The sequence below is a fragment of the Macrobrachium nipponense genome, chromosome 35 (genome assembly GCF_015104395.2).
Source record: "Macrobrachium nipponense isolate FS-2020 chromosome 35, ASM1510439v2, whole genome shotgun sequence".
Lineage (NCBI taxonomy): Eukaryota > Metazoa > Arthropoda > Malacostraca > Decapoda > Palaemonidae > Macrobrachium > Macrobrachium nipponense.
Window position 1 is genome coordinate 26,550,017 of NC_061096.1, and position 27,150 is coordinate 26,577,166.

General features: G+C 38.5%; 1 protein-coding gene across 4 annotated transcripts in view; it reads left to right on the plus strand.

Moving 5' to 3' along the window:
- The window catches only part of LOC135208502 (potassium channel subfamily K member 10-like), an 84,154-nt gene that overhangs the window by 34,831 nt on the left and 22,173 nt on the right, over positions 1-27,150 (plus strand). For 2 of the 4 annotated variants that reach the window (XM_064240752.1, XM_064240755.1), the window contains exon 2: positions 25,572-26,520. In XM_064240752.1, the coding sequence (XP_064096822.1) occupies positions 26,376-26,520 (145 nt within the window). In that variant the 5' untranslated portion in view covers positions 25,572-26,375. Of the gene's footprint in view, positions 1-15,589; positions 15,774-24,658; positions 24,785-25,571; positions 26,521-27,150 lie in introns of those variants that run through there. The other 2 variants (XM_064240753.1, XM_064240756.1) reach the window with 2 other exon arrangements.

Consider the following 27,150-nt stretch of genomic DNA (forward strand, 5'->3'; position numbering starts at 1 on the left):
CAATTGGAGATTTGGCCAAGCAATAACAACCATTGAAGATTTGGCCAAGCAATAACAACCATAATTGGAATTTGGCCAAGCAATAACAACCATAATTGGAGATTTGGCCAAGCAATAACAACCATTGAAGATTTGGCCAAGCAATAACAACCATAATTGGAATTTGGCCAAGCAATAACAACCATAACTGGAGATTTGGCCAAGCAATAACAACCACAATTGAAGATTTGGCCAAGCAATGACAACCACAATTGAAGATTTGGCCAAGCAATGACAACCACAATTGAAGATTTAGCCAAGCAGTAAAAACCACAACTGAAGATTTTTCCAAGCAATAACAACCACAACTGAAGATTTTTCCAATAAATAACAACCATAATTGAAGATTTGGCCAAGCAATAACAACAACAATTGAAGATTTGGTCAAGCAATAACAACCACAATTGGAGATTTGGCCAAGCAATAACAATAACAATTGAACAAGCAATAACAACCTCAATTGGAGATTTGGCCAATTAATAACAACCACAATTGAAGATTTAGCCAAGCCAAGTATCATCAGCCAAACGTGTAAAAATATCAGCTAAACAGAGGACATCGGCACGGAAACAGGAGGCAATACCAAGGTGCAAAGAAAAAAAAACACAAGTTCCTGAAAGCATTAGACCGTATGCTGCCCACTTTGGAAGGCATAGATGGTGCCCAGACAGTGATAATGTATACAGATAATCAAAACATTCCCTGGAGAATAATACCTGCAATTTCTGCAATAAACTATTGACAAAAAAAAAAAAAAAAAAAAAACAGATAATATCCCTTCTACGTGAATCAGAAGATACCTTCACGACCGCGAATGCTTGCTTGCTTGCTTGAACGGAAACCGCAGCGCAGGCATGAAGTGGCAAGCAAAAATGTTTAATTAAGTGACAGAAATGTGCATGATGCAAGAGTCAACATGACCGCTTGGAGGGGACGCGAGCTGAAAGCACAAGCATCATGATTGTTCTTGATTTATTGAATAATATTACATGCTTTGATTTATTGAATGATATTACAATTATATTTAGCCGCTGTGTGTCAGACGGGGCTCAGATCTATTGACATCTGCTGTGTTGACGTAGTGTCTCTCGCCAATGTGTGTTACGTGTCAGTAATCTCTGATGAGTGATATTTATAACGATTGAGGAGAGAGAGAGAGAGAGAGAGAGAGAGAGAGAGAGAGAGAGAAGAGAATGTGTCGACGTGACAAATTTTTACGCAAACGACCGATGTTGACGTAATCCAGGCACGTTTTGGGGGGCCACTTATCACAAGCAAATATGCTCTCATTGCAAGTGCAATTTTCACAAGAGTCGAGGGAACAGAGGGGTGATGGAGGGTGGGCCAGGGTGGGCCGGGGGGGGGGGGGGGGGGGGCTATGGGTGGAGTAGGGATTCGCCCCCGAAATACCGATTGGACCAGAAATCTCTCTCTCTCTATATAAAAAACTGAAAAACGCAGTTTTCTGTACAACGTATAATCAAGGCCACCAAAATTAGACCTATCTTTCGGTGGTCTTGTATACTAATACTGCATGAGCCACGTCCCATGATGATTTAACCGCGGCCCGGTGGTGGCCTGTCTTACATCGTTACCAGAGCCATGATGATGGCTAGCTATAACTTAAATAAAATCTAAACTACTGAGGCTAGAGGGCTGCAATTTGGTACGTTTGATGGCTGAAGGGTGGATGATCGACATACCAATTTGCAGCCCTGTTGCCTTAGCAGTTTTGTAAGATCTGAGGGCGGACAGAAAAAGTACGGACGGACAGACAAATAGCCATCTCAATAGTGCTCTTTTTACAGAAAATCCAAAAGGGTAAAATGCTTCTAAGACATTCTAAGTACTCCCGCTAAAAGTAAAAGTGCGAAAAGAGATTATCACTGCATCTTATTTTTTTCTACTGATACATATCCTTCCCGTCGGGCTGAGATTCATTTACAATGCATATCACAGAATACCACTATGAATTATTTATTACGTGGCACGACATGGTATTGGTTTACAGGAATACTGCATGAGTTGAGTGGATTACGTTTCACGATAAGTGTGATAATTTGGTCCCCAGACGAAAGGATTATTTTCTCATAATCTAAGATGTTTTCTTATTTCATTTGATAGGATTTTCTCATTAATTTGATAGGATTTTCGATTTAATTTGACAAACATTTCGACTAGATTTGATCAACTTTCAATTTAATTTGACAGAAATTTTTCATTAATTTGATATAATTTTCTATTTAATTTGACAGAATTTTCTAACTCATTTGATAGTATTTTCTATTTAATTCGACAGAATTTTCTCATGAATTTGATAGAATATCCGATTTAGTTCGACAGTTTCGACTTCATTTGATAGAATTTTCGATTCGACAAAATTTTCCATTTATTTTGATAGAATTATCTATTCAATTTTATATCATTTTCGCCCCTTCTAGAAAGACGTTGTATAGAAGGTGTGCCTGTCTACAAAAAGAATGTCAACTAAACCCTAATAGCTTTTTCCTGAAAAAATAATATTTATTTATACTTAAGAAGAATAAAATACTCTACAATAGCAATAGACAACTAAGAAATCATGAACTTGATGGTCCAACTACTTGTAAAACAAGAATTAAGGTTAGAAGTTATTTCCAAAGAATCTGTACAAAGCTCCAGTAAATAATCACACAACAGATGTAAATCCCCGTCCTTTGATATTCCTAAAAAATGTTAAAGAAACCAACATCAAGATTTCCTTTCACTCGCTTTCCCTTCTTCCATTTGAGGGTCGAGTGACAATGACAATACTTTCCATGACTTTTATATCCAAATAATTAGGATTCCACTACATATGTTTATAAACTAAATACAGGTCAGTCTACGTAACTGAAATGCTCACTTTTTACAGACATGACAGACTGAAACTAATTATTGAAAAGTTAGAAGAAGGTGGACCACTTATTTTTTAGAAGTCTGTCCTTGGTGAGACTTCAGACACACACACACACACATCGTCAACACAATCAGCCCCAGGGTAACTTAACACGTCTACACCTATAGGCTCCTAACCGACCACTCCCAGGATGTTGATTACGTAACCTAAATAGGAGAGGAAACGCCGAATTTCTCTCTCTCTCTCTCTCTCTCTCTCTCTCTCTCTGTGACTCACAAATCACCTGTCTATCCGATATCTAATTTTCATTTTATCTCTCGTACCTTCTTTTAAAGAGTCGAGGTCACTAGCCCCCACCACATGCTTTTTCTTGGCCCCCAGCTGTGGCTATGGCTCCCATTCACAAACGGGTCGACTGGTGGGCGGCAGGCAAAGAATTAAATTCGTATATAAGACCTTTTTACTCAGGGATGGCTGCAAAAGGGGTGTGTGTTTATATATATATATATATATAATATATATATATATATATATATAATATATATACAAACAAGAGAGAGAAAGAGAGAAAGAGAGAGAGAGTGACAATCCAGCACATAAGTGAATCTGTTTTCCATGAAAACAGTGACTCAGTTATTGACCGTATTTCTGATGAAGACATTTGAAAAAAAAAATGTGTAACATTTATTTCTTGATGTCTCGACCCATAATTTACATTTTTTCATTTTATTTACATCTTCGAAAAATCAAATATAATTCATCTAAGTGGGTAACCTTTTTTTCAAAAAATCAAATATAACTAATCTAAGTAGGTAACCTTTTTTGTTAACTTTATTTACCTCTTCAAACAATCAAATATAATTCATCTATGAAGGTAACCTTTTTTTCAACTTTATTTACATCTTCAAAGAATCAAATATAATCCAACAAAATAGGTTACAACGCGGAAATTCTACATGACCGAGAACACGAGCTGTACATAGGAACTATACGTCAAGAAAATAGCAAAACTTGCAACTGCTCTCATAGCAGGTAGTACTATATACCTCAATTTAAAGTACTTTTCCACAACAGGAAATATTCCAGGTACCTTTTTTCTCTGCTCTGGCTATCATCAAGGCCAGCAGGGATACTTGTAAACAAAGCCTATTACACACATACACACACCCACATAGTACACATACACCATGTAATAGGATATATACTACATATATATATATATATATATATATATAATATATATATTATATATATATTATACATACATACATATATATATATATATAAATATATATATATATATATATATATTATATATATATATATATATATATACATAAATACATACATAACATACATACATACACCCCATACATACATACATATATATATATATACATACATACACATATATATATATATATATATTATATATATCCTAAAAAAAATATATATATTTATATAACATATATACTGCATATACATGTATATATGCATATATATGTGCGTGTCTGTTTGTGTCTGCGTGTAATCTGTAATCAGACAATCACCAGAGAGAGAGAGAGAGAGAGAGAGAGAGAGAGAGAGATTCAACGACCTGAATACATCGAACTTTTTTTTATGCAATCCTCCAGCCATTGATTTACATTACCATGAACTGTTTTCCTACTCTACTCTCTCTCTCTCTCGCATTTGCCTGTATTACCTCCAAGTGTTTTCCTAAAGTTTCTGCATCTAATTATGAGCAACGGCTGATGACTTAAGTTTATCGAAATCAAAATACGAAATCCCCGCTTGTTTTTTATCCTCTTTGCGTAATAATTTGTAACTCATCTGTACAAGAAAATTCTATCAGTCTGCCCTTCCTGAGTGATTGTGGATATTCCCTCAGATCCGGTTGCTTTCATAACAAGGATAATGAAGATATCTGGCTATGAATAATGAAATCACAAACATACACACACACACACACTACATACAGACCTCTAATCATATACCCAAGTGCACGCACCACCCAATCACCTAAAAATCAGGTATAAAATCCCAGGAAAAACAACAAGAACTCATCGATGCTCGTACCGGTAAGGATGTCGTGCAAGGGTTCTATGAAGGTTGCTGTTCGAGGTTCATTTTTTTAAAATAATTACTGTTGTTCGATCATTCTACGTTATGAGAGCCAAGAAGGTCGACGCGATCGATTCCTGTCTTTAAATGAGGTATATAGTTCTCAGGATCCATTAAAAGACCCAGTGGGTCATCCTGATCATTATTGATTTGGCAGGGGTGGAGTACCTACATACACAGACCAATTCGCTATTGACAATAAAGTGCGCAAGCGCGCAAAACGACTCCATTAATCACCCTCTTGTAAAGCTATGCAGGTTTTCCTAAGAGAAAAGTTCCATATGAACTTGAAAGTAATTCCTGAAAACAACTAATGTCCGAGCGAACTCACAGGCTCTGGGACTTGCATGCTTCCTGGGACTGTTTGGAATTGTGGGGAGGAGGGGAAGGGGGAACGGGGGCATTTTCCCGAACCGAGACCTTTCCCCTGAAAAAACCGGGTCGCCATATCTCAAAAACTAACCATAGAATTTTCTTATAAATAAACACACTATGTTTCCCACACTTACATGACTACAGAGATACCACTCTATCCTAATCTAAACTAGGGCCATGACAATAACAACAGGTACAGGTGCAATACTACAGCATACATCTCAGCAAATTTCCTTGCCGATTCTGAGGCGCACAAAGCTCATTTATAAGTTGAGATATCATCATTCAAGAGATATCTCTGCATCGACGTCAGTTACGAGAGTAATACATTCGTCGGTCTCAAAATTTTCTATAAAAAAAAAAAAAAAAAAAAAAAACAAAAAAAAAATGCACGAGAGAAACCGGGGATCTAGGAATACAGCAAGTGGAGAGACCAGTCAGCCTTCGTAGGAACCCGTTTGATATATGCTTTGACGTCAGAATGTACGTATGACGACTTATACATGACATCAAAGATGAATGTGCACAGCCCCAAATTTGATCACTAAGTCTGTATGTGTGTCTGAAACATACACACACACACACACACGTCAAGAAATCCGACAACATCAAAATCGACAGTTTGAAATGATTTAAAGAAGTTATACCTGGTAGGTTTTGGGATGGAATACTGGAACGAAAAAATGGAAGAGAAATTAAGAGTGAATTGAAAGGTAAATACGACCGTCTTGCAATAATTCTAAAGACAACTGACAAACAACGTGGCTCCAAAAAAAAAAGGGGGGGGGGTGGCTAGCTTTCTGACTTGGATGAAAACGTTATCAAAACAGTAATAAAAAACATGACAATCTGTCCTCTAATCTCTCATTAGCTTTCATACATCGCTGGAACTGCTGGTATACATTTTTGACAGTAACGAGAAGTTACACAAAAATCAACGACCACAAAATACTGGAAGATATTGCATAAGAGATATATATACACTTCATAAACCGCGAGTCAGATGTCTGGAAATCGTCACTGATGAGGCGACGCAGAACAGTACGTAGGAAAATGTCGAATAGGATCAGGTCCTGAGAGGGAGCCATCTGGACCGTGAGTAGGAGATACCGCTTGGGGGGTTTTCCCTGGATGCGTATGCCCAGCAGGGAAACCTTCATAAATACAAGAGTACCATGACGATATTCTGAGATATTTCAAAAGTGAGTCTAAATTAAAGATAACCTGTTTGTCATGCTTCTAACGAAAACCTGGACGATAGAATGGGATGGGATTACGTCATAATCTTGCGCCATAAACAGCGGTGGCAAAACGCTCCCCTCCCGCCCGGGGGCTGATCCGTCAGAAATGTCAAGAGAACAGCGCTGAAATGTTTATGCTAAAATTATGTAATGCCTACAGAAAACAAAGGTCTCGGTATCTTTGCAGATACACAAGCTTATCGCACTGGCATACAAATTCGCCATGAAATTGTAAACGAAAAACATCGCGCTAATGCTAGAAGAACTGAGTTTTTTTTTTATTTATCTTTTTTTTTGTATCGGAATGATGTGGGTTTTCTTGCCTTAACCTTGAAGGACCTCGACATTGTGTCCTCTCCCTAATACGTAGGACCTCACCACGGTGTAGGGCTATGTATGTAGTACCCCAAGGACGGGCACGGATGCCCAGTAAGCAGTGTGTGACTCATCGGCAAAATATTGAAAAAAACATGGATCACAAAACAGCGACAACATAAGTTGCTACCGATACAAAAGCTGTTAGCCAAACGAATGACGATTAGATAACTGATTACGAAAACGATGTGACCAAAATAATGGTCAAAATAAGTTACAGGGAGACAAATTGTCGAAGATTTCATTCATGCCAAGAATGTTTTTAAGACATCCAAACCTGGCTGAAGGTATATATACATCTCGTCTTCAAAACCGAATGGAATCATTTACGACCAGACTCGAACTTGACGTTTGGTTCTATGGAGAAGAAGCACACATCATCTTGCGTCCCTCGCGTGGAGGTCATTGTACCAAGTTTAGATGTCCCTGCCATAGAGTTTTAAGCAAGTAGCCCACTGAGCAATTCCCTTACAGAGTTCAATATCATTTTGAGGTCAGAATTCATACCTATCTAATCTTTTAAATACCTGATCGACTATTGCCTTATCACCACCTAGGCTCTGATTTTATTCACTAACATTTTCTATTCATTTCCTGCCTAATTTTTTTTTTTTTTTTTTTTTTTTTTTTTTTTTGACGGTAATTCCCACACCACAAAGGTGTATACATACCGGGTTAAAACCCTTTAGCATGGAACCAGTGTTATTCAGCAACGGGACCGACGGCTTTATACGTGACTTCCGAACCACTAGAGTGAACTTTCATCACCAGAAATACACATCTCTTTCCCCTCAATGGAATGGTCGAGAATCCAACTCGCGGCCGCCGAGGTGGCAAACCAGGACCATACCGACCACGCCACTTGGGCGCTTTTAAAACCCTTTATAGGCTCACTGCCTAGGAAAGATACCAAAAAATTCTAATACCTGTCAATGTTAAGTCTTGGAGTCTTTTTTTTTTTTTTTTTTTTTTTTTTACCCAGTTTTCGCCCAACTGCTCGAAGCCAAAGCCCTTAAAATTCATGTCCACTATTACGCGTCGAATAACCAAACAAACGACCCCCCCCCACAATCCTCGGGCAAGTGGCCGAATAATGTGGCTCAGGAACGATTCCGTTTTCCCTCAGCCGGGCTGGCCTTCACGGGATGTGCAAAGGACAGGAAAATCAGAGAGACAGATTAAAAAAAAAAAAAAAAAAAAAAAAAAAAGAAGTTTGAATGAATCGTGCATTGCGAATTAGTGAAAGCTGCACTCAGCTCTCCAGCAAGACTTCTTTTTTTTTCTTTCTTTCTTTTAATACGTGATGTGAATGTTTGCCAGAATGTTGATCAATACATGGCTAGAGTTGGATTCAAGCAGCAAGTGTTCTTATTGCTTGCTTAATCGAACGCTAGTTAACTAATTCCGACACCGAGAATAAAACCACACAAAAATTATCTGACTATACAGACTGCCTCTCTCACACGACGAATTAAACCTTTTCAAAACCTGAAAACCCTAGAATTCATTAAAAAGGAGTTTTGAGCTTATCCTACCAATCCAAAACTTTGACAATTAAACTTCTACAATCAAATAAATAATGCAAACTGTGTAACAAGTCTGCCTGCCTCTCCCACACGACGAATTAAACCTTTTCAAAACCTGAAATCCCTAGAAGTCACTAAAAAGGAGTTTTTGAGCTTTTCGTACCAATCCAAAGCTTTGACCACTAAACTTCTATGATCAAATAGATAATGCAAACTGTGTAACCATACATTTAAAAACATAACATACTAGACCTCAAGGTTTAAAGACACCAGGGTAATTGTACGAGACACTCTTTTGAATCATTTTATTATCCTTGGGAAGAAGGAATTACACATGGTCGTTCATACATTCAAGAAGCAAGACCGTAAGAGAATGAGACCGCAAAACTGCCATGATATATTTATACAATCAAGGACTAGAAGGCCTTAATACTCCTGCCGTCAAACAAGAACTTGACGACCGACTTCTCCGATCTCTCTCTCTCTCTCTCTCTCAACAGAACAAAGAGCTCGAACAATCAGGCATCTTGCGACAAATGAGCCCACGGTTCAGACTCAAATGGGACGGCTCAAACTTGCAATTTGCCAGCAGGGTAGTATTACTACATGGCTTGAGCACTTGACTATAGTAGATTAACATCAACCGTGCATCTGATGCCTAGGCCACTCCCTTACGACTCTCCTGATTGGCTGTTGTGATAAGCCAATCACAGAGCTGGAAACTCTCAAGTCTCTGGAGAGAGTTCACATAGGCAGGATGTAGTATGTTCCACCTCTCCTGAGGGATAAGTCTTTCAAAAGTATTGCTCAGGAGAGGTGGAACATAATACATCCTGCCTATGTGAACTCTCTCCAGAGAGACTGAGAGTTTCCAGCCCCGTGACTGGCTTGTCAACAACCAATCAGGGGCGTCGTATGGGATGGGCCTTGACATCAGATGCACGGTTGATGTGAATATACTATAGGACGAACTTTATTCATCCTCTGGAACTTTATTCGTCCTTTGGAAGAATAGACAAATCCGCATAAATAATTATTCATCTTGTAGTGTACATTTATTTATTCATGGTTTTATCTCATCGACTTCATCGATCGAGGCCTAAATAATGATGTTTAAACCCCATCAAGTGGAACTTGTTTAAAATGGTTTAGCGATGTCCGAATAATATTTTTATCGAAGTAGCACCGGTGAACAGCAACAAAGCTATACGTTGCGACATGTTTGTACTGAAGTCTGACTGTTTCTTATAATAATTACAAAGGTAAGGAATTACCACGCAGGACCAACTACTATATGAATTCGGTAGGAGTTTGTACTGGTTACTGATAGAAACGACATCAGACCAATGATTCTAACGAGAGAGAGAGAGAGAGAGAGAGAGAGAGAGAGAGAGAGAGAGAGAGAGAGAGAGAGAGAGGACTTAAAAAAAAAAAACTCCAAAACAACCTTCAACTCACAGGGGGCCCACTCACGAGCATCTGCTATGATTTCGCTAAACTACAGCGATTCATCTGTTATTTTATCTCTCTCTCTCTCTCTCTCTCTCTCTCTCTCTCTCTCTCTCTCTCTCTCTCTCTCTCTCTCTCTCACCGTTTAAAGTCGACGCGTCAACGAGGAGAAATGGCCAATTTCGAGTGATCTAAAAACGCGAACTGGCTCGATTTTCGTCTCCATGACGATCACTTGTTCACTGGTAAATTCTATTTGATTTGATGATGGCTATACCCCGACGGGGCCAAAATGCGCAATCAGAGTAAACAGGATGGGCCAATCTGTTTAGAGAACCACAATCCCTGATTGAATGGCGCCTCTGATAGTCAAAAGAGAGAGAGAGAGAGAGAGAGAGAGAGAGAGAGAGAGAGAGAGAGAGAGAGAGAGTGATTCACAACTGAAGGCAGGACACTGAGATAACAGCTTTGTGCTTACTGTATTGCATGAGACCAAGAAACGGCATGCTGAATTTTTTTTCAGTATTTTTATAACTTGACATATAATTAAGCTGGCATTAACTGCTTATGTATGCAATGTCGAGCATAAAAAATAACTATGCATACATACACACATACTCAGTATGTATATATATATATATATATATATATATATATATATATATATATATACATCATCCAGATTTGAATTTTTTAATTTCCAACTTGACATACAATTAGGTCTGGCATTAATTGCTTATGTATGGAATGTCATACATAATAAAACAACTATGCATACATACATACACACATGCTATGTAGTATATATATATATTATTTTACACAGACACAAACACACATATATACATATATATATATATATATATATATATATATATAGATAGAGAGGAGAGAGAGAGAGAGAGAGAGAGAGAGAGATGCTAACACCAATTTTATACAAAGAAGAATGACTGCCAAGAGTTTCACTGTATTGGCCGTATAAATATTCTTTTGATGAAGGTATAAACCATAAACCCACAGTGTTCTTTCCGTATATGTATATATATATATATATATATATATATATATATATATATATATATATATACATTATATATATATGTATGTATGTATGTATAATGTATATATACAGTATTATTTGTACAGTAATCTTTGTTTACTTGCCTACAACAGATCCCCACACTTATTAAGTAACGTACCTAGGGGGACGTTGACGTCACTTATAATAATTATTCTGGCCTTACTGCAGAAACAACACAACAGCGCTTTGTGTTTAAATATATTACCACGACGTCGTCGTACCAGCACTGAAGGCCACTCTGGAAACACAAAAAAATGATCATGACTACCGCCTGGCTGCTCGTACAGTCATCTATGTCTATCTTACCTACTACGTACTACGAGTCCCTTGTCCAAAGAATACCGCCAGGCGATGACTCACAACCAATTGAAATTCAGCGAGTTCACATCCCCAACTATTCAAAAGCAGACAGGAAATATGTATCGATGTGACGAAATGAAACGAATTCCATAACGCAATTTCCAAGGCTTCGTCCTAAAAGGTGGTAGTAGTAGTAGTAGTAGTAGTACCTACTGCTCTACCTGCCATTTTATTCAAGGGCCCTGTGCGGTCTCTAAGCATGTCAGTAACTTGGAGAGGTGTCCCTCAGAACAGGTAGTGTCTAGAATAAAATAAAGGAGGAGGAGGTCATTCATTCCGAGAACAAAGATTTTTTTTTCTGTATCGTAGGAGATAAGAAAGAGGTGCTGGCTGCGTCCAACGTGAGACGCATCAAGAAAAGTCTGTAGGGACCTTGAGGGTTACGGAGTACCGAAAGGTGGAACTATGTTTTTTTTTTTTTTTTTTTTTTTTATCCGTCGACTATAGTTTTTACGTCGATGTTTACGTGTCTTTTACGTTAAAAAGGCATCCAATTAAACTTACATTAATTAAATTCACATACATACATTTTTTATTACGGTGACATTCGATACGTGCTTTTCATATATCAAATACCTTGGATAGAAATGAAATACTGCTGTAAATCCTTACTAGCATAGTATATATATATATATATATATATAGGTAGATATATATATATATATATATATATATATATATATTATTATATATATTCTACCACTTTTGTATCGGCCCACTGAAGATGGCTTAGCAATAGGCCGTCACAGGTCAGGATTTACAACCGATTCTCATTCCTTCCCTGTGGTATTATATATATATATATATATATATATATATATTACTATCTATATATATATTAATTTATATATAATATTTACTTATATATATAATTAATAATATATATATAATTATATAATATATGATGGGTGAGTATGTAAAACTGTGAACTAGCCATGATTGAGTAAAATCTTCTTCTCCGGTATACTCCCTAAGTGTGTTGGAGTGAATCTTGGTTATCCTATCTCTAAAAGACGAGACAAGAGGAGAGAGAGAGACGAGAGGAGGGGGGGGGGGCTTATACGTATGCCAAATGCTCGTTTTTTCTGCTAAATAAGCAGAACGCCTACTGCTTACGTATACATTGGTAAGCAGGCTAACATCATCACAGAGGAACAGTGACCATTGTTACGAGCAAATTTCGTGTTATTATTATTATTATTATATTATTATTATTATTATTATTATTATTATTATTATTATTATTATTATTATTATTACTGCTACAATCATTTCATTATTAAACTGTTCTCAATAATATGTAGTACTACACATTCATGTGTAACAAAAGAAAAACAAACAAATGCAAGCAGCTTCAGGCGATGGAGTTAGGCCAGAAAATGCAGCTACTTCCCATAAATAAAAACTGATAAAACACATCCCCACCAACCCCCACCCCATCCAACCCCCCAGATGAGAAAAAAGTACACGTGTGTCCATGGCAGAGCACTTGAGCAAATAGGAAAGTGAACACGGCTCTTGCACGTGACAATCTGAACCCCGCCCCCCTCTCCATCTCGGGTTTGAAGCGTAATTAAATATTTATTCTGCTGATTTTCGTATACGTCATGTGATATTGAAGTCTATTTTTTATGACCGTTAAGTTTTAGCCTCCCTTACACTAGTCTCATGATCTAATGAACGCCATAAGATTTCCAGCATGTTCCAGCAAGGTCTGAGTTTTACCCAAAGTACAGATATTAACTCCCCCCAAAAAATTACCCTTTTATCTAAGTTCTAGTGTCTAGTCTGACGCTCTCATAATCCAATGCTAGACCGACGCCCTTACACTAGTCCCATGATCCAGTGAATTCCATAAGGTTTCCAGCACGTTCCAGCAACGTCCGAGTTTTAGCTAAAGTAGAGATATTAACCCAGCAAAAAAAAAAAAAAAAAAAAAAAAACATAATAAATAAATAAATAAATAAATAAATACCATTTTATCTAAGTTCTAGACTGACGCTGTCTGAACGCCCTACACTAGCGCATAGTCTCGTGATCAAATAAATGCTCCAAGACTGAAACCCCACTATCAACATCTGCGTGTTTATATATGGACGTATGGGTAATACACACTGCACAGCACACGCCCTTCCAGCGGGAGTCCAGCCTCCAGGACACCACAAAATAGCGCTTTAATCCTTTCACGCTTAACCACCCACCCAGGGCAAAGTACGCTGTAACATTGCGGTTTGCTGAAAGTGCAGTTGTTTAGTGTTCATGGTCCTCGACACGTGACGTGAGCACCAGCAGTGACAGTTATGGAGCCAAAAAGGCAGAACCTGGTGTTGGTCCTATATACTCCTGTCATCCCAGACGAAAAACGGCACCGTCGAAGATATATAAATAAAAGCTTCCTGTAGTTATTGTATGCAAACGTAATCAAGCTGTTTGTTAGAATATGTATAGTTAGTTGGAATAAATACATATACGTATTAAAGTGTGATTTGGGCTCGTACATTTAAAAAACCGACGCTTCCTTAAGGCTGGTTGTCTTAAAAGAATGTTAACCGCATAGTATTAATAAATCAAGCAGCCTGGTTCTATGCAGTAAATTTGTGTGACTATAGACAATAGAAGTTCTCTCTCTCTCTCTCTCTCTCTCTCTCTCTCTCTCTCTCTCTCTCTCTCTCTCTCTCTCTCTCTCTCTCTCTCTAAAACCTAAACATGCTGGTAGTATAAGTACAGCCCAGTAAAATAGATGGGACAAATCAAAGGTTCAGGAAAGTGAGAAAGGTAGACAATTCTTCATTTAAATTAATACGAACAGAGTACGAAAATTCCAATCTTCTTTGGGTAAAGTAACAGAATCAGAAGAGGATGTAAAAACAGCCAACCTTGGACACGACCCTCATTTACACTATAAACCCGTGATGCAGTAGTAGTCTCCTAAACCAGGTCAAAATAGCCATAATCCTAGATGGAGTTGATAACTGAGATCAGAAACCACCAGCTGGTGTGCTTTTTCAATGCCTTTAGTACAAGTTCAGTCACACAATGCTCAAGCAGTGCTGCATAATTAAACTGGAAATCTCTCTCTCTCTCTCTCTCTCTCTCTCTCTCTCTCTCTCTCTCTCTCTCTCTCTCTCTCGTCAAGAACTCAAGATGCGGCCTCAGTAAAGAGAAAATCTGGTCTAGAATTCTTTCTGAGAATCTGAACAGTAAACAATCCTGAACTACACTGGTGTAAAAAATAAATGAATAAATAAAACAATAATATAAGATCGAAGTACGCATAGTGAGTCTTACATATCATGGATTACATTGTCTTGACTTCGTTTCGTTAATTACACACCATAGTTTCACCCATATAACGCACTTTTCTTTTTCATAGGCCTATAGTATCCCTATAATACGTCGTAATATAACGTATAAAATAAACTGCAATTTCGCTTGGGAACGCGTAATTTACAAATTATATTGCCTTGTATGAAGTATAAACATGAAACTAATAGCCATTATATATATATATATATATATATATATATCTATATATATATATATTATATATATATATATATATATATATTTATAGGTATTTCGACAGAAGCATTCCGCACGGACTGCAAGGAACGTAACCGCGGATACGACATCCACTAGGGATTGGGGCGTCCAATGTATTTCGCCGTGTTTAGTACTGGCTCCTGGGGGTTAATTACAGTCGTCCGAATAAATATTACCTAAAATTCTTCTTCAGTGGGTAAAACTGCATAGAAAAACCGGAACTGCCATAGTCTAAGGCGCAGCGGATAAGTACCCTAGATCTACCAGGAGAAAGATCCCTTGATCATTGAAATGTTTAGTATACTCACTTTGAAACAGGACCGCCAAAAATTGCAGGGTCTTGAAAAGTGTGCGACAACCCACGACAATGTCCGCCATGTTGGTGGATCCACGGGACCCTAGTACTAATCTCTCTGTTTTGGTATGTTTTTTTTTTTTTCTTTTTAGCAGAGTCAAAACGGGCTCGTTGTATAAACGTAAAGCACGTGGAATTTCCGCCGAAGGGCGCCTTTCACTGCAGATTCACGCGTACGTCTCTAGGCTAGCTGATTCACCCACGCGGAAACTACAGGTTCCAACCAACAGCCGCTCAGTATAACTCTCTATGCAGTGGCGGGAAGAGTCTACTAGGCACGTTCACCGTCCCTTTATTTTCCGACGGATTTTAAGTGCTTTTAACCCCATTATTTTAAAAAGGTGGATGTTTTAAAAAGTGGATTAACGACTTTTATCTCAACCGTCCTCCTCGCGATGATTTCATCGGCTGGCGTCCACGGTGAAAGGTGAGTTGAATAAGAGGAAATATATAGTCTAGTAAATGGAACACAACAAACTGGGTCTTAAATGCGTGTAAGCAATTAAATGGCCAACTGTCTCGCTAAATCAGTTCCAGAGCCATTTTACTCAATTGATTCGTGTGTTAGTGGATTCAAGTAGAAGTAATGCATTGTATGACACGTAGCGACTATATAATAGTTATCTATACGTGAGATTATATCGTAAAAACTCCATTCATAACAGCCGTTCTGGTCCAGGCTAACTTCTTTAAATTCTGCGCTGTAAATATGATGATAGGTACACAAAAATCTAACAGCAATAGTCAGAGGAGAGAGAGAGAGATCTGAAGTGTTTCAACTGTGTTGTGTAATAATAACTGTAGCGAAAACAAACGGCTTAAACAAAGACACCGAACGTATATATATTATGGATTTTAAGTTCAACAGCTTGAAAGAGTCTACTAACCTCTCTCTCTCTCTCTCTCTCTCTCTCTCTCTCTCTCTCTCTCTCTCTCTCTCTCTCTCTCAACTCTAGCAGCAATAGTCAGAGGAGGAGAGAGAGAGATCTGAAGTCTTTCAAATTTATTATGTATATAATAACTGTTGTAAAACAAAGTTTATACAAAGACACCGAACGTACATATTATGGCTTTAAAGTTCACCCGCTTGAAAGAGTCTACTGACCTCTCTCTCTCTCTCTCTCTCTCTCTCTCTCTCTCTCTCTCTCTCTCTCTCTCTAACACGTGCGCGCGCGCGGGCTGTGTACAGTTTGGAAGGGTAATAAATGCAGTCAAGGTTAAACAGAAATAGCTCTGAGCTATTTGATTAGCGAGCAGGGTATCTATTTAAAAAGCGGTAAATGATTGACTTAAATACATTACCGAATGCAAATTTGGCCGGTCGTGTGTAGTATAGGCAACATGTGTCCTTTGGCTTATACTGAGCGTAGTCTAATATAGTTATTTCTAACGGGCTTCCACACCGTCCAGAGTCTCTCTCTCTCTCTCTCTCTCTCTCTCTCTCTCTCTCTCTCTCTCTCTCTCAAACTTAATGCGATTAAGTGATTCTTTGTGGAAGGCCTTTAATTCATATTGCCATCTTGCACCGCCGTATTTGGACATCTCATTGCCAAATCCTATTTTTCCCCTCTCTCTCTCCTTTAGCCTTCAAATCCCGTCTCTTGTGTTTATCATTCCTCTTATAATCACAGGAAAGGACGTATATATAATGTTTTCCCCGTCTCTCAGTTTTATGCAGTGTAATACTTTAAATACTAGTGCTTGAGGAAGCCATGTTTATTTATTCAACACTTGTTTTGCGTGTGCTAATTATATCCTTAAAAGTTATGATTTCACAGCAGCTATATATATATATATATATATAGATATATATATATTTATATATATAGGTATAATATACAGTGTGTCCATAAGACCCAGTACCATTACAAATATTTATTGCTTGTAATGGTACTGGGACTTTATGGACACCCTGTATATATATATATATATATATATATATATATATATATATATTTATATTATCTATATATATATTATAATATATATTAATATATATCTGATATATATATAATAGCCATATATATGAAGTTAAAGACATAGTTCTGGGAAAACGGAAATTAAGAAAGGAAGTTTTAAAACAAACAGGATTATTGTTCAGGAAGGTTTATAGGAGGCCAGATCTCTAGCTCTGGAGAGAGAGATATAATCAATTGATAGCCTGCAACGCCATCCTGATTACAGGAATTTTTTCTTGGTAACTTCCATGATTTTCTTTATTTTTTATTTTTGAGGGGATTTTGGGTTCTGATGTTTATTATTCCTTTTTTTCTCTTTTTGATGTATTTTCGATTATACTGCAATGTAATTTCCATTGTAAAACTAGCAGAGGCCTGAAGATAGCCTTGAGTTAATGCCTCGAAGTGCTGTATAATCTATACGTATATATATATATAGCCTTAGTAATGAAGAAATGACCCAGCAAAGCAATTACTATTTATCTTTTTGTCCTCAGGGGTTAACCTTTACACACACACACACACACACACACACAAATATATATATATATATATATAAATTATATATATATAAATATAATATTAATTAATATAATAATCTATATATATATATATATATATATATAATTAGATATATTATATATATATATATATAAATTATTCCCAATTCAATGGCAGTAGGACTAGTGTTTCCAACATTGCCAAACTTATGAAGAGATGGAAACCTGCCATTTCGCTCATACTTCGACTGAGAGAGAGAGAGAGATAATCACCCAGTCGTGCAGCCAGCGCCAGGCTGCCCCCCCCCCCCCCCCCCCCCCCCCCCCCCCCCCCCCCACCCCCCCCCCCCCCCCCCACCAAATACGCTGAAGAAACTCAAGACTGTCTTCAATCCCGTCAGCATTCTCTCTCTACTCTGCAAAGAGGATATTAGAATAAAAAAAACCTGTCGGTTAAGTTCCTACGCTAGGAACATGCTCTCTCTCTCTCTCTCTCTCTCTCTCTCTCTCTCTCTCTCTCCTCTCTTCATAAGTTTGGCAATGTTGGAACGCTCATAGACCCACTGCCATTGAGCTGGGATTCAGTTCTAATTCTCTGTCTGTTGACCTTGCAATCAAACGCGGTTTCTTTGCAATGGAGAGCTTTTAACCTATACAATTAAAAGCTCATTTTCCCTTTGCATTTAGAAGTTTGTCGTCTCCACTGTTGAAATCTGTTAATTTACAGTTAGAATCTGTGTTTTCAATGTTAGAAACTTGTTCTGTTTTTTTTTTTTCTGTTTTTTTGCAGTACGTCTTGCAGTGATCCGCGTTTTTTTTAAGTTATACGTGTTTCGCCTTTTGTTCTCCATTAACTTCTTTTGTCCTTCTTTTGGACAAAAGAGATTAGCTTATAAATAACAATAAGGTTTAGGGTTACGTCAACGGAAAACGCAACGCTAGATAACTTATGGATACAAAAATTGGACTACTGGCATGACAAAATTAACCCAGCCATCGACGACAGCAATTCTTTATTGTCTAAACAAAGACCCGTTTAGTTGCGTCAGTCTTGATTTAATCAAACAAACGATACCATGAATTATGGAAGGTATATGATCCCATTCTAGAGATGTGATGCCTTTTTTGTGTGTGTTACGAAAACAATAAGAATCCGGACAATAAAAAGAGAATTCATTTTGCACACAGACCTTGGGAGGATGTCCTGTGAGCATAGGTTCTTCCTTCGCGGCTGGAGGAGCATTTTAAAAAAGAAGTTTCAGCAACGACGAATAATAATTTTAAATGCAGATCTGAACAGCAGCCATGTTGGATTGATTTTATGCTTTTATATTTATCAAACTCCGCAGCGTCATGCTCTCTCTCTCTCTCTCTCTCTCTCTCTCTCTTTCTACCCTGTCATTTATTGGGAAATGCCATCTACCTCACTGGCTGCATAAAGTTCACCTCGATATTTCCTTCGGTCAGAATCCGGACGCTCAGTTCTTGATCTCCCCCTCAATTCATTTTGTGATGTCTCTTCATTATTTTAAATGTACGCAGTACTTAAGGTTCTTTGCAGCATGCCTTCGGCCCCTAGCTGCAACCCCTTTCGTTCCTTTTGCTGTACATCCGTTCATCTTCTCTTTCTTCATCTTACTTTCCACCATCTTCTAACACTTGATTCCTAGTGCAACTGCTTTGAGGTTTTCCTCCTGTTACACCTTTCAAACCTTCCACTGTCAAATTCCATTTCAGCGCTAAATGACCTCATAGGTGCCAGTGCTTGGCCTTTGGCCTAAATTCTATACTCAACTCGACTCACCTTCGTTATTTGAAGCAAATTCCATTGATTATAAGAGAGCACCTCTATGAAATATAAACACCAAATATAAACACCAGGTGAGGAGTGTCTGGTTCCTATAACGTTAATAGTTTATTTGTAAACCCATAATCAAGCGCATGATCCAATAGGAGAAGGGGCGGGAATCTTGGAAACGTCAAAACACTGGCATATCCTGTCCTTGTTTCATCATCTCTGTTGGCCGCTGTGGAAAAAAGCTAGAGTGAAGATAGAAAGAAACCTGACCCCTTGCCTAGATATGTTATTTCCTGCCCTTGCTCTATTCTGTAGTTTTCCACGAGTACATCCGAAAAGTGGAATACCCTTTCGAAGAACAGGTTCAGTCCATTGTCCAGTGATACTTCTCCAGCCCGCCCTTTTCTGTCCGTATGAACGAAGATGCGCTGGGCAACATATTCTCTTCTTGTATCAAATGGTGTCTGCAGATGTCTGTAGCTGGACACAAATTGAGACACTATCCATCGTGATCGCTGGAGTAGCAGGGAACGATAAATACCTTCGACTTTTTAGTAATACATTGAAGGATTCTACGAGATTTTTTTTCCTTACTCTCCTTGCAAGAAAGCTCAACGTACCTGTATGCTCTTTTAAGACATGAAAATGTCAATACTAACATTTCCGTAGATCTGTAATTCGATTGTAGATTAGTTCTCGCAGTATCTCTAATCCAAATGGATTGTTTCCATATTCGTTCATGGATCAGGAAGTGAAATATTTTAGCATTTTCATATTATTTCAGTTAGATGAAACTTATTCGACATGGAACAAGCGCACCGAACCGAAGGGGCCACTGACTTGAACAATTCTAGCTTCCAAAGAACGTTGGTTTCAACCTCCCACCGCTAAAGACAACCCCCCCCCCCCCTCTCCCCGACATTGCAGCAGCAACTGATCATGGTACAGAGTCAATTCAACCTAAGAATAGAACGAAATCTTGAGTTTGAAATATTTGTTAGGGTTGAGAAATCGGTCATTTCTTTGAAAATGTGAAAATGGACAGTGAATGTGTGTTACAGAATACTGAATACTCTCATGTTAACCATGAGTTGCTATAGGATGGAGAAATTTTCTTAGAAAATGTAAGAATGGACGTTAAATGTGCCTTACAGAATATTGAATACTCACATGTTAACCATGAGTTGCTATAGGAGGGAGAAATTGGTCATTTCCTTGAAAATGTAAAAATGGACATCAAATGTGCATTACAGAATACCGAATACTCGCACGACTTGTTCTTGGATCTTGGAATCTTTATGAATCCTTGTACCTAAGCCATGAATTCCTCATGGATCTTGGAATCTTTATGAATATTTGTACCTAAGTCAGAGGTCTTCGATACAGTTGAAAGACGAATTCTTCCTCCTCGCGTAACTGTAAACAATTTTTAGACCGGAACTGTTGACTCACAAGCCCATGGCTGCTCACTCAGAGGATCCAGTAAGAGGTAAATGGAATGGGCTGCTCACTCAGAGGATCCAGTAAGAGGTAAATGGAATGGGCTGCTCACTCAGAGGATCCAGTGGAGGTAAGTGGAGCTTGGGTGATTTTGAATTACTCGTGAATGAAACATTGGAAGTTGTGTAGTTGTTAGTGTCGTGGGATGCCCCTCACATGACACGGGAGGGTGGGTGTTCCGCGATCAGTTACTGCGGCAGTGTGGGGTCTGCATTGGGAGGATGAAACCAACATTCGTTGGGAGCTTAAATTGTTCAAGTCAGTGGCCCATTTGGAGTACTTGTTCCATGTGAGTAGGTTTTATCTATTAAAATAATAATAATAATAATAATCCCAATTAAGTCTTTTATCCATCAGAAGAAGGCTGTGTTTTCGGGTTACTTTGGAAATAGCAACAATATGATTGTTTAAAAAGGAGAACACAGGGACTCTTGAAGAAATCAGTTAATCTATAGCTTCAAGATTTTTGCCACTGCAGCAAAGATGAGAGAGAGAAAGAGAGGTTGCGCATTGCTTTCAGCTTTTGTTTCAACTTCACCAATAACTGGACGAGGATTTCATCTTAATTCATGCGCCAGTTTCCTCTTCATACAGTCATTATCACGGTCATGATTCAGTAAACATTATCTTCTTGCTACCACATTGATTGCGTTCACACAGCAGATCTGTTATGTATACGAACCGCACAAACAGAGCAGGCGTGTTGTTAACTGTATTTGTGATTCGCAACTGAGCAGCTATAGCAGATTTACACCAACCGTCCATCCGATGTCTAGGCCAGTCCCTTACGACGCTCCCAATTGGCTGTTGATAAGCGAATCACAGAGCTGCAAACTCTCAGTCTCTCTCGAGAGAGTTCACATAGGCAGGGTGTATGTTCGACCTCTCCTGAGGGATACCTTTGAAAGACGTATCCCTTAGGAGAAGCAAATCACAGAGCTGGAAACTCTCAAGTCTCTCTCTCGAGAGTTCACATAGGCAGGATGGATGTTCGACCTCTCCTGAGGGATACTTTTGAAAGACGTATCCCTCAGGAGAAGTGGAACATACTAGATCCTGCCTATATGAACTCTCGAGAAAGACTGAGAATTTCCAGCCCTGTGATTAGCTTATCAACAGCCAATCAGGAGCGTCGTAAGGGACTGGCCTAGACGTCGGATGCACGGTTGATGTGAATCTACTATAGTTGCCTCCTCTTTACAGCACAAAATGTGCTCTGTGAACAAAACACGTAGCGACTCAGTGAAAAGTCACAAGAACTTATTCCAGTTTCCAGGCTGATCTGTCTGGTCAGAAAAGTTAAGGCGACGTCTCTGCTTCCTGCATTTGTGTAGCCTGGTCCGAGTAGAACAGCCCAGTTTTTGTTTTTGGCAAATCAGACTGTACGTGATCTGGGCAACTCCTGTTTATTCTAAAACCTGCTTTGTTCGTCTCTAACCTTTTTCTTGAAGTCTCTCCATACTAGTAAAAATAGATTTACTGAATATTTTCATTAAAAGTGACGCACGTGCAATACCTCTGTGATCACCACATTCATTAGTTACCACTCATTATGGTACATTTCCTGGTACCAGTTATCAGGTTTTTTTCATCTTGTTCTGCAAAACAGTTTATAGTTAGCATGCTAGTAGGTGCCATTTCAGTGTCAACTACAATCACCCCTTCAGTGAATCTATTCTCAAGAATAGATAACCTGGTGCTTTCCGTCTCCTGAGTTTCTGTGTTAATGATTCCACTTCGAAAACGGGGAATCCATTCGTGAGTACAGTCAGGTCTTCGTCAGCCTCTGGCATGTCAATCAAAGTTTCGACTTCGTATCTCTTATTCATTTCCTATCTACTAAATCTCTCTTATTCATGACCTCTCAAAAATATTCTGCCGGGCATTGTCTGCCTTCTTCCTTTGACGTCACCATTGACCCATCGCTTCCTCCCTTTTGACAGGTATTGTCATTTTGCACTTTCCACCAACGGATATTTCGTTAACGATTCCGTGGAGCTGCCCCACAACACCAGCGCCACTCCCTGAATAGGGCTTTGACGACTTCATTAGTATGTGTCCAAATTTTCTCTCGTATCTCCGCTTGATCTTCGTTCATTGAATCGAATACTGAAATGAGGCCAGAGGCCAAGCACTGGGACCTATGAGGTCATTCAGCGCTGAAACGGAAATTGACAGTAGAAGGCTTGAAAGGTGGGACAGGAGGCAAACCTCAAAGCAGCTGCTCTATGAATCAATTTATAGGAGAGGTTGGAAAGTAAGATGGAAGAAAGAGCATATGAAAGGAGGTACAGTAAAAGGAACGAAAGTGGGTTGCAACGGCTAGGGGCCGAAGGGAAGCTGCAAAGAAACTTAAGTAATGCCTACAGTGCACCGCACGAGGTACGCTCTATTTTCCATCCCTCATCTCCGTGCTGATATTTGAATGCGAGTAACTTTGGTTTTCGCTTGAGTCTGTTCTTGATTGGATTCGATATCCATGAAGGTTTCTTTTGTATTACCAAATACCCCGGTATATATACATATAGGCCTAAGTACATATATATAATTTAAAGAAACCTTACCTCTAATCAGACGATGGAACTGATACATGAAAATAATAATATAGACCTACTTTAGATGAAGTATTATGAAACAGTCGCAGTAGCAAATAAAAGAAGACAAATAAAGAAAGGTGGAAACAGGAAGAGTAGAAGTATGAATGAAAGAGAGAAGCTACGTGTCCAGGTGAGGCAACAACCCCCAGCGCGCTTCACCAGGCCCAGCTGTTTTTCCAGGTTCCAGTATCCAGGCTGGGCCGCGCGCAATTCCCCACTTACCTTTACTATACTCCCCAAGGCCTTGGGGAAGCCCCTGGGAAATAAAAAGTAAAAAGGTTATAAACCGACTGTAGGAAAATCTTTAGTCGTGAGTCACCGTCGCGGTCATGATGCGCTGAAGGACTTTCAGGAATTGATGTGGCAAGCTTTCAAAGAAAGTCGTAGGATGGTGGTTGGGAGTCGTTGCTATAAAAAAAAAAAAAAAAAAAAAAAAAAAAAAAAAAAAAAAAAAAAAAAAAAAAAAAACATACACATAGTATATGTATACGTATACATATACATGTATACGTGTGTGTATATGGATTTATACATCAGTTGCCTTTCACCTTAGTGTAAATACCTCAAAAGTTGCTATTATATATATATATATATATATATATATATATATATATATATATATATATGTGTGTGTGTGTGTGTGTAGAAAAGAAAGTATTGTACATATAAACATATAATAATTTCTCGTGCCATACCTTGAAACCTACGACCGCATGCCATTTAAATGAAAGAAAAACTTGACCCAATATTTTTTTTTTCATTTCGCAAATGTTCCCATACGAATAAGTCCCTCTTCATTCTCTTGAGACCTTACGGCACATCATCGACGGTGACTCATGATTAAAAATATTCGCGAATAGGTCTCTCTCCTCTCTGCCGTTTTCCGGGGGTTCCCAAGTGGCCACGGAATAGCTTTAAAAGCCTCGCGAGCCGTTGCTTTACGCCAGCCCGAGCGGGACCTCTTATACAGACTGACATATACTAAGTCACTGGGAAGTACTATACGTGACCAGCAGCTTAAGCATAGAGCTTTTTTTAATGTATCGTTAATTATCCATTATTTCGCCCAGTGTATCGATAGTTATGTAAGTTGCTTGCCCTTTTTGTTTTGTTTATCGTTTATAGTCCATTCTTTCGTTCTGTAATTACGTAAGTTGCTTGCCATGTTTATCATTTATGATACTGCATTCTTTCGCTCTGTAATTACGTAAGTTGCTTGCCCTTTTCATTACTTATGATCCATTCTTTCGCTCTGTAATTACGTAAGTTGTTTGCCTTTTTCATCATTTATGATACACTCTTTCGCTCTGTAATTACGTAAGTTGCTTGCCCTTTTCATCACTTATGATCTATTCTTTCGCTCTGTAATTACATAAGTTGTTTGCCTTTTTCATCATTTATGATACGTTCTTTCGCTCGGTAATTACGTAATTTCTTGCCCTTTTCATTATTTATGATATATTTTTTCGCTCTGTAATTATGTAAGTTGTTTGCCTTTTTCATCACTTATGATACATTCTTTTGCTCTTTAATTACGTAAGTTGCTCGCCATGTTTATCATTTATGATCCATTCTTTGTATCTGTAATTACGTAAGTTGCTTGCCCTTTTCATCATTCATGATACATTCCTTTGCTCTGTAATTACATAAGTTGTTTCCCTTTTTCATCATTTATGATACATTCTTTGGCTCTGTTTATTATTTATGATACTACATTCTTTCGCTCCGTAAATGTGCAAGTCGCTTTCCTTGTTATAGCCGATCTTTTCCTCATTCTCGACGATGAAACAAAATGAATGATAAATGTAAATAAATGGAATGTATTGAAGACTGAACATCATTTGAGTAACCTATTTTTTCCTCTCTTTCCAGTGGCAGCTACTTCGCGAACGGGGTCCTGGACGCAAAAACTCCTGGAGAGACAGGGTAGAGGTTGCGTCACGATTTAGGGAAAAAGAATCCTCCTGCCACCTCCACCTATCACGTCCTAGATCTAGTTAACAATCAAGAAGCCACTGTGACGTCACCAGTGCTTGGATGAGGGGTTCATTTCAATCCTGCAAAGATCCAAACGAGAACCCCTCAGACGGACACCAACCGCTGTGGAGTGAACGTTGTCTTCAGCGTCGGTCTCCACGTAGAGAAACAATTAGTGTCAATTTCTTTGTGAGTAGAGACATAAAAAAAAAAATTAATCTCGTCGACTTCTTTTAATTTAACGTGTCAATTTTCAATTTGTTTGTGGTTAGAGACATAAAAATAATCTCGTCGACTTTTTTTTTTTTAATTTACCGAGTGATATTTGCCTGAAATTCATCTTCTACCGAGTTATTTGTGCTGAAGGACGTGTGAAGTGGCTTTGAATGAGGCTTATTTGACGGGACAAATCCGTTCATACATCATACTCGACATCCAGAGGGATGCATATCACGTCCAGAGAGATTTCCGCCAGTGCAAGAACGCATTGGTACTGAACTGCGTGGCTAATAACACGCTGTTGAACGAATTTTGGCGCACGAGGAGAAAGGAGATATAAAAAAAAGACAGTTAATATAATACGTCATTGCTGCAACTTAGCAAAACACGACGCTCTATTAAGACAATAAACCCCCGTGAAAATTACACCAAAGATTTATTGGACGAAAAACAGCTCGTGTCAACAAACAGCAAAGCAAAATGATGAGCTACAGGCAGTGGTTCGTGCTGTTCCTGATATACCTAGTGTTCATGCTGGTTGGTTCAGTCGTGTTCATGTACCTGGAGGTGGATAACGAACTGGCGGACAGGCAAGAGTTGCAGGACCTCAAGAGGAAAGTCATAGGTGAGTGAGATGACAGTCCATTCTGTTTATTATCCATCTGCTCGATAATGATTTCATTACATTTCAGTAGAACCTGATCCATTGTGTTTATTATCCCTCAGGCGCTGGGTAGCGCGACGATTCAGTAGTCATGATTCCAGTAGAACCCGAAGCGCCCTTCCACCTCGCTCTCATAGTGGCTAGTGATCGCTTCAGGGAAACTGAAGAACCCCGGGTGTGGTGAAAACGTCATGGTCAATTGCCGTTCCCTAAGAGTGGCACGAGTCGCTTCGAACGCATTTCAGTGTTGCAACTCGTCACTTGATTTTGTTTGGGGTGGTACGAGTTTTTCCTCGCGCGTCAGATCGGAAAATCCCACCCCCCGTGATACTTATTTGGTTGACAGTGCCTGTTTTTCACCCAGTTTATTTTATAATTTTTATTTGTTTATTTATTATTTTTTTTTTTTTTTTTTGTACAGAGCGCTGTTTTTCAATACATTTAGTGCATGAATTTGTATGCATACAGGGACACAAAGGTATAGGACGCGCGTGTCGTCATTTTTTTTTTTTTTTTTTTTTTTTTTTTTACATTTTTCGGACGGCGATATTTACGTTTATTTTATTTCATTTTTTGTACATAATGCTGTTT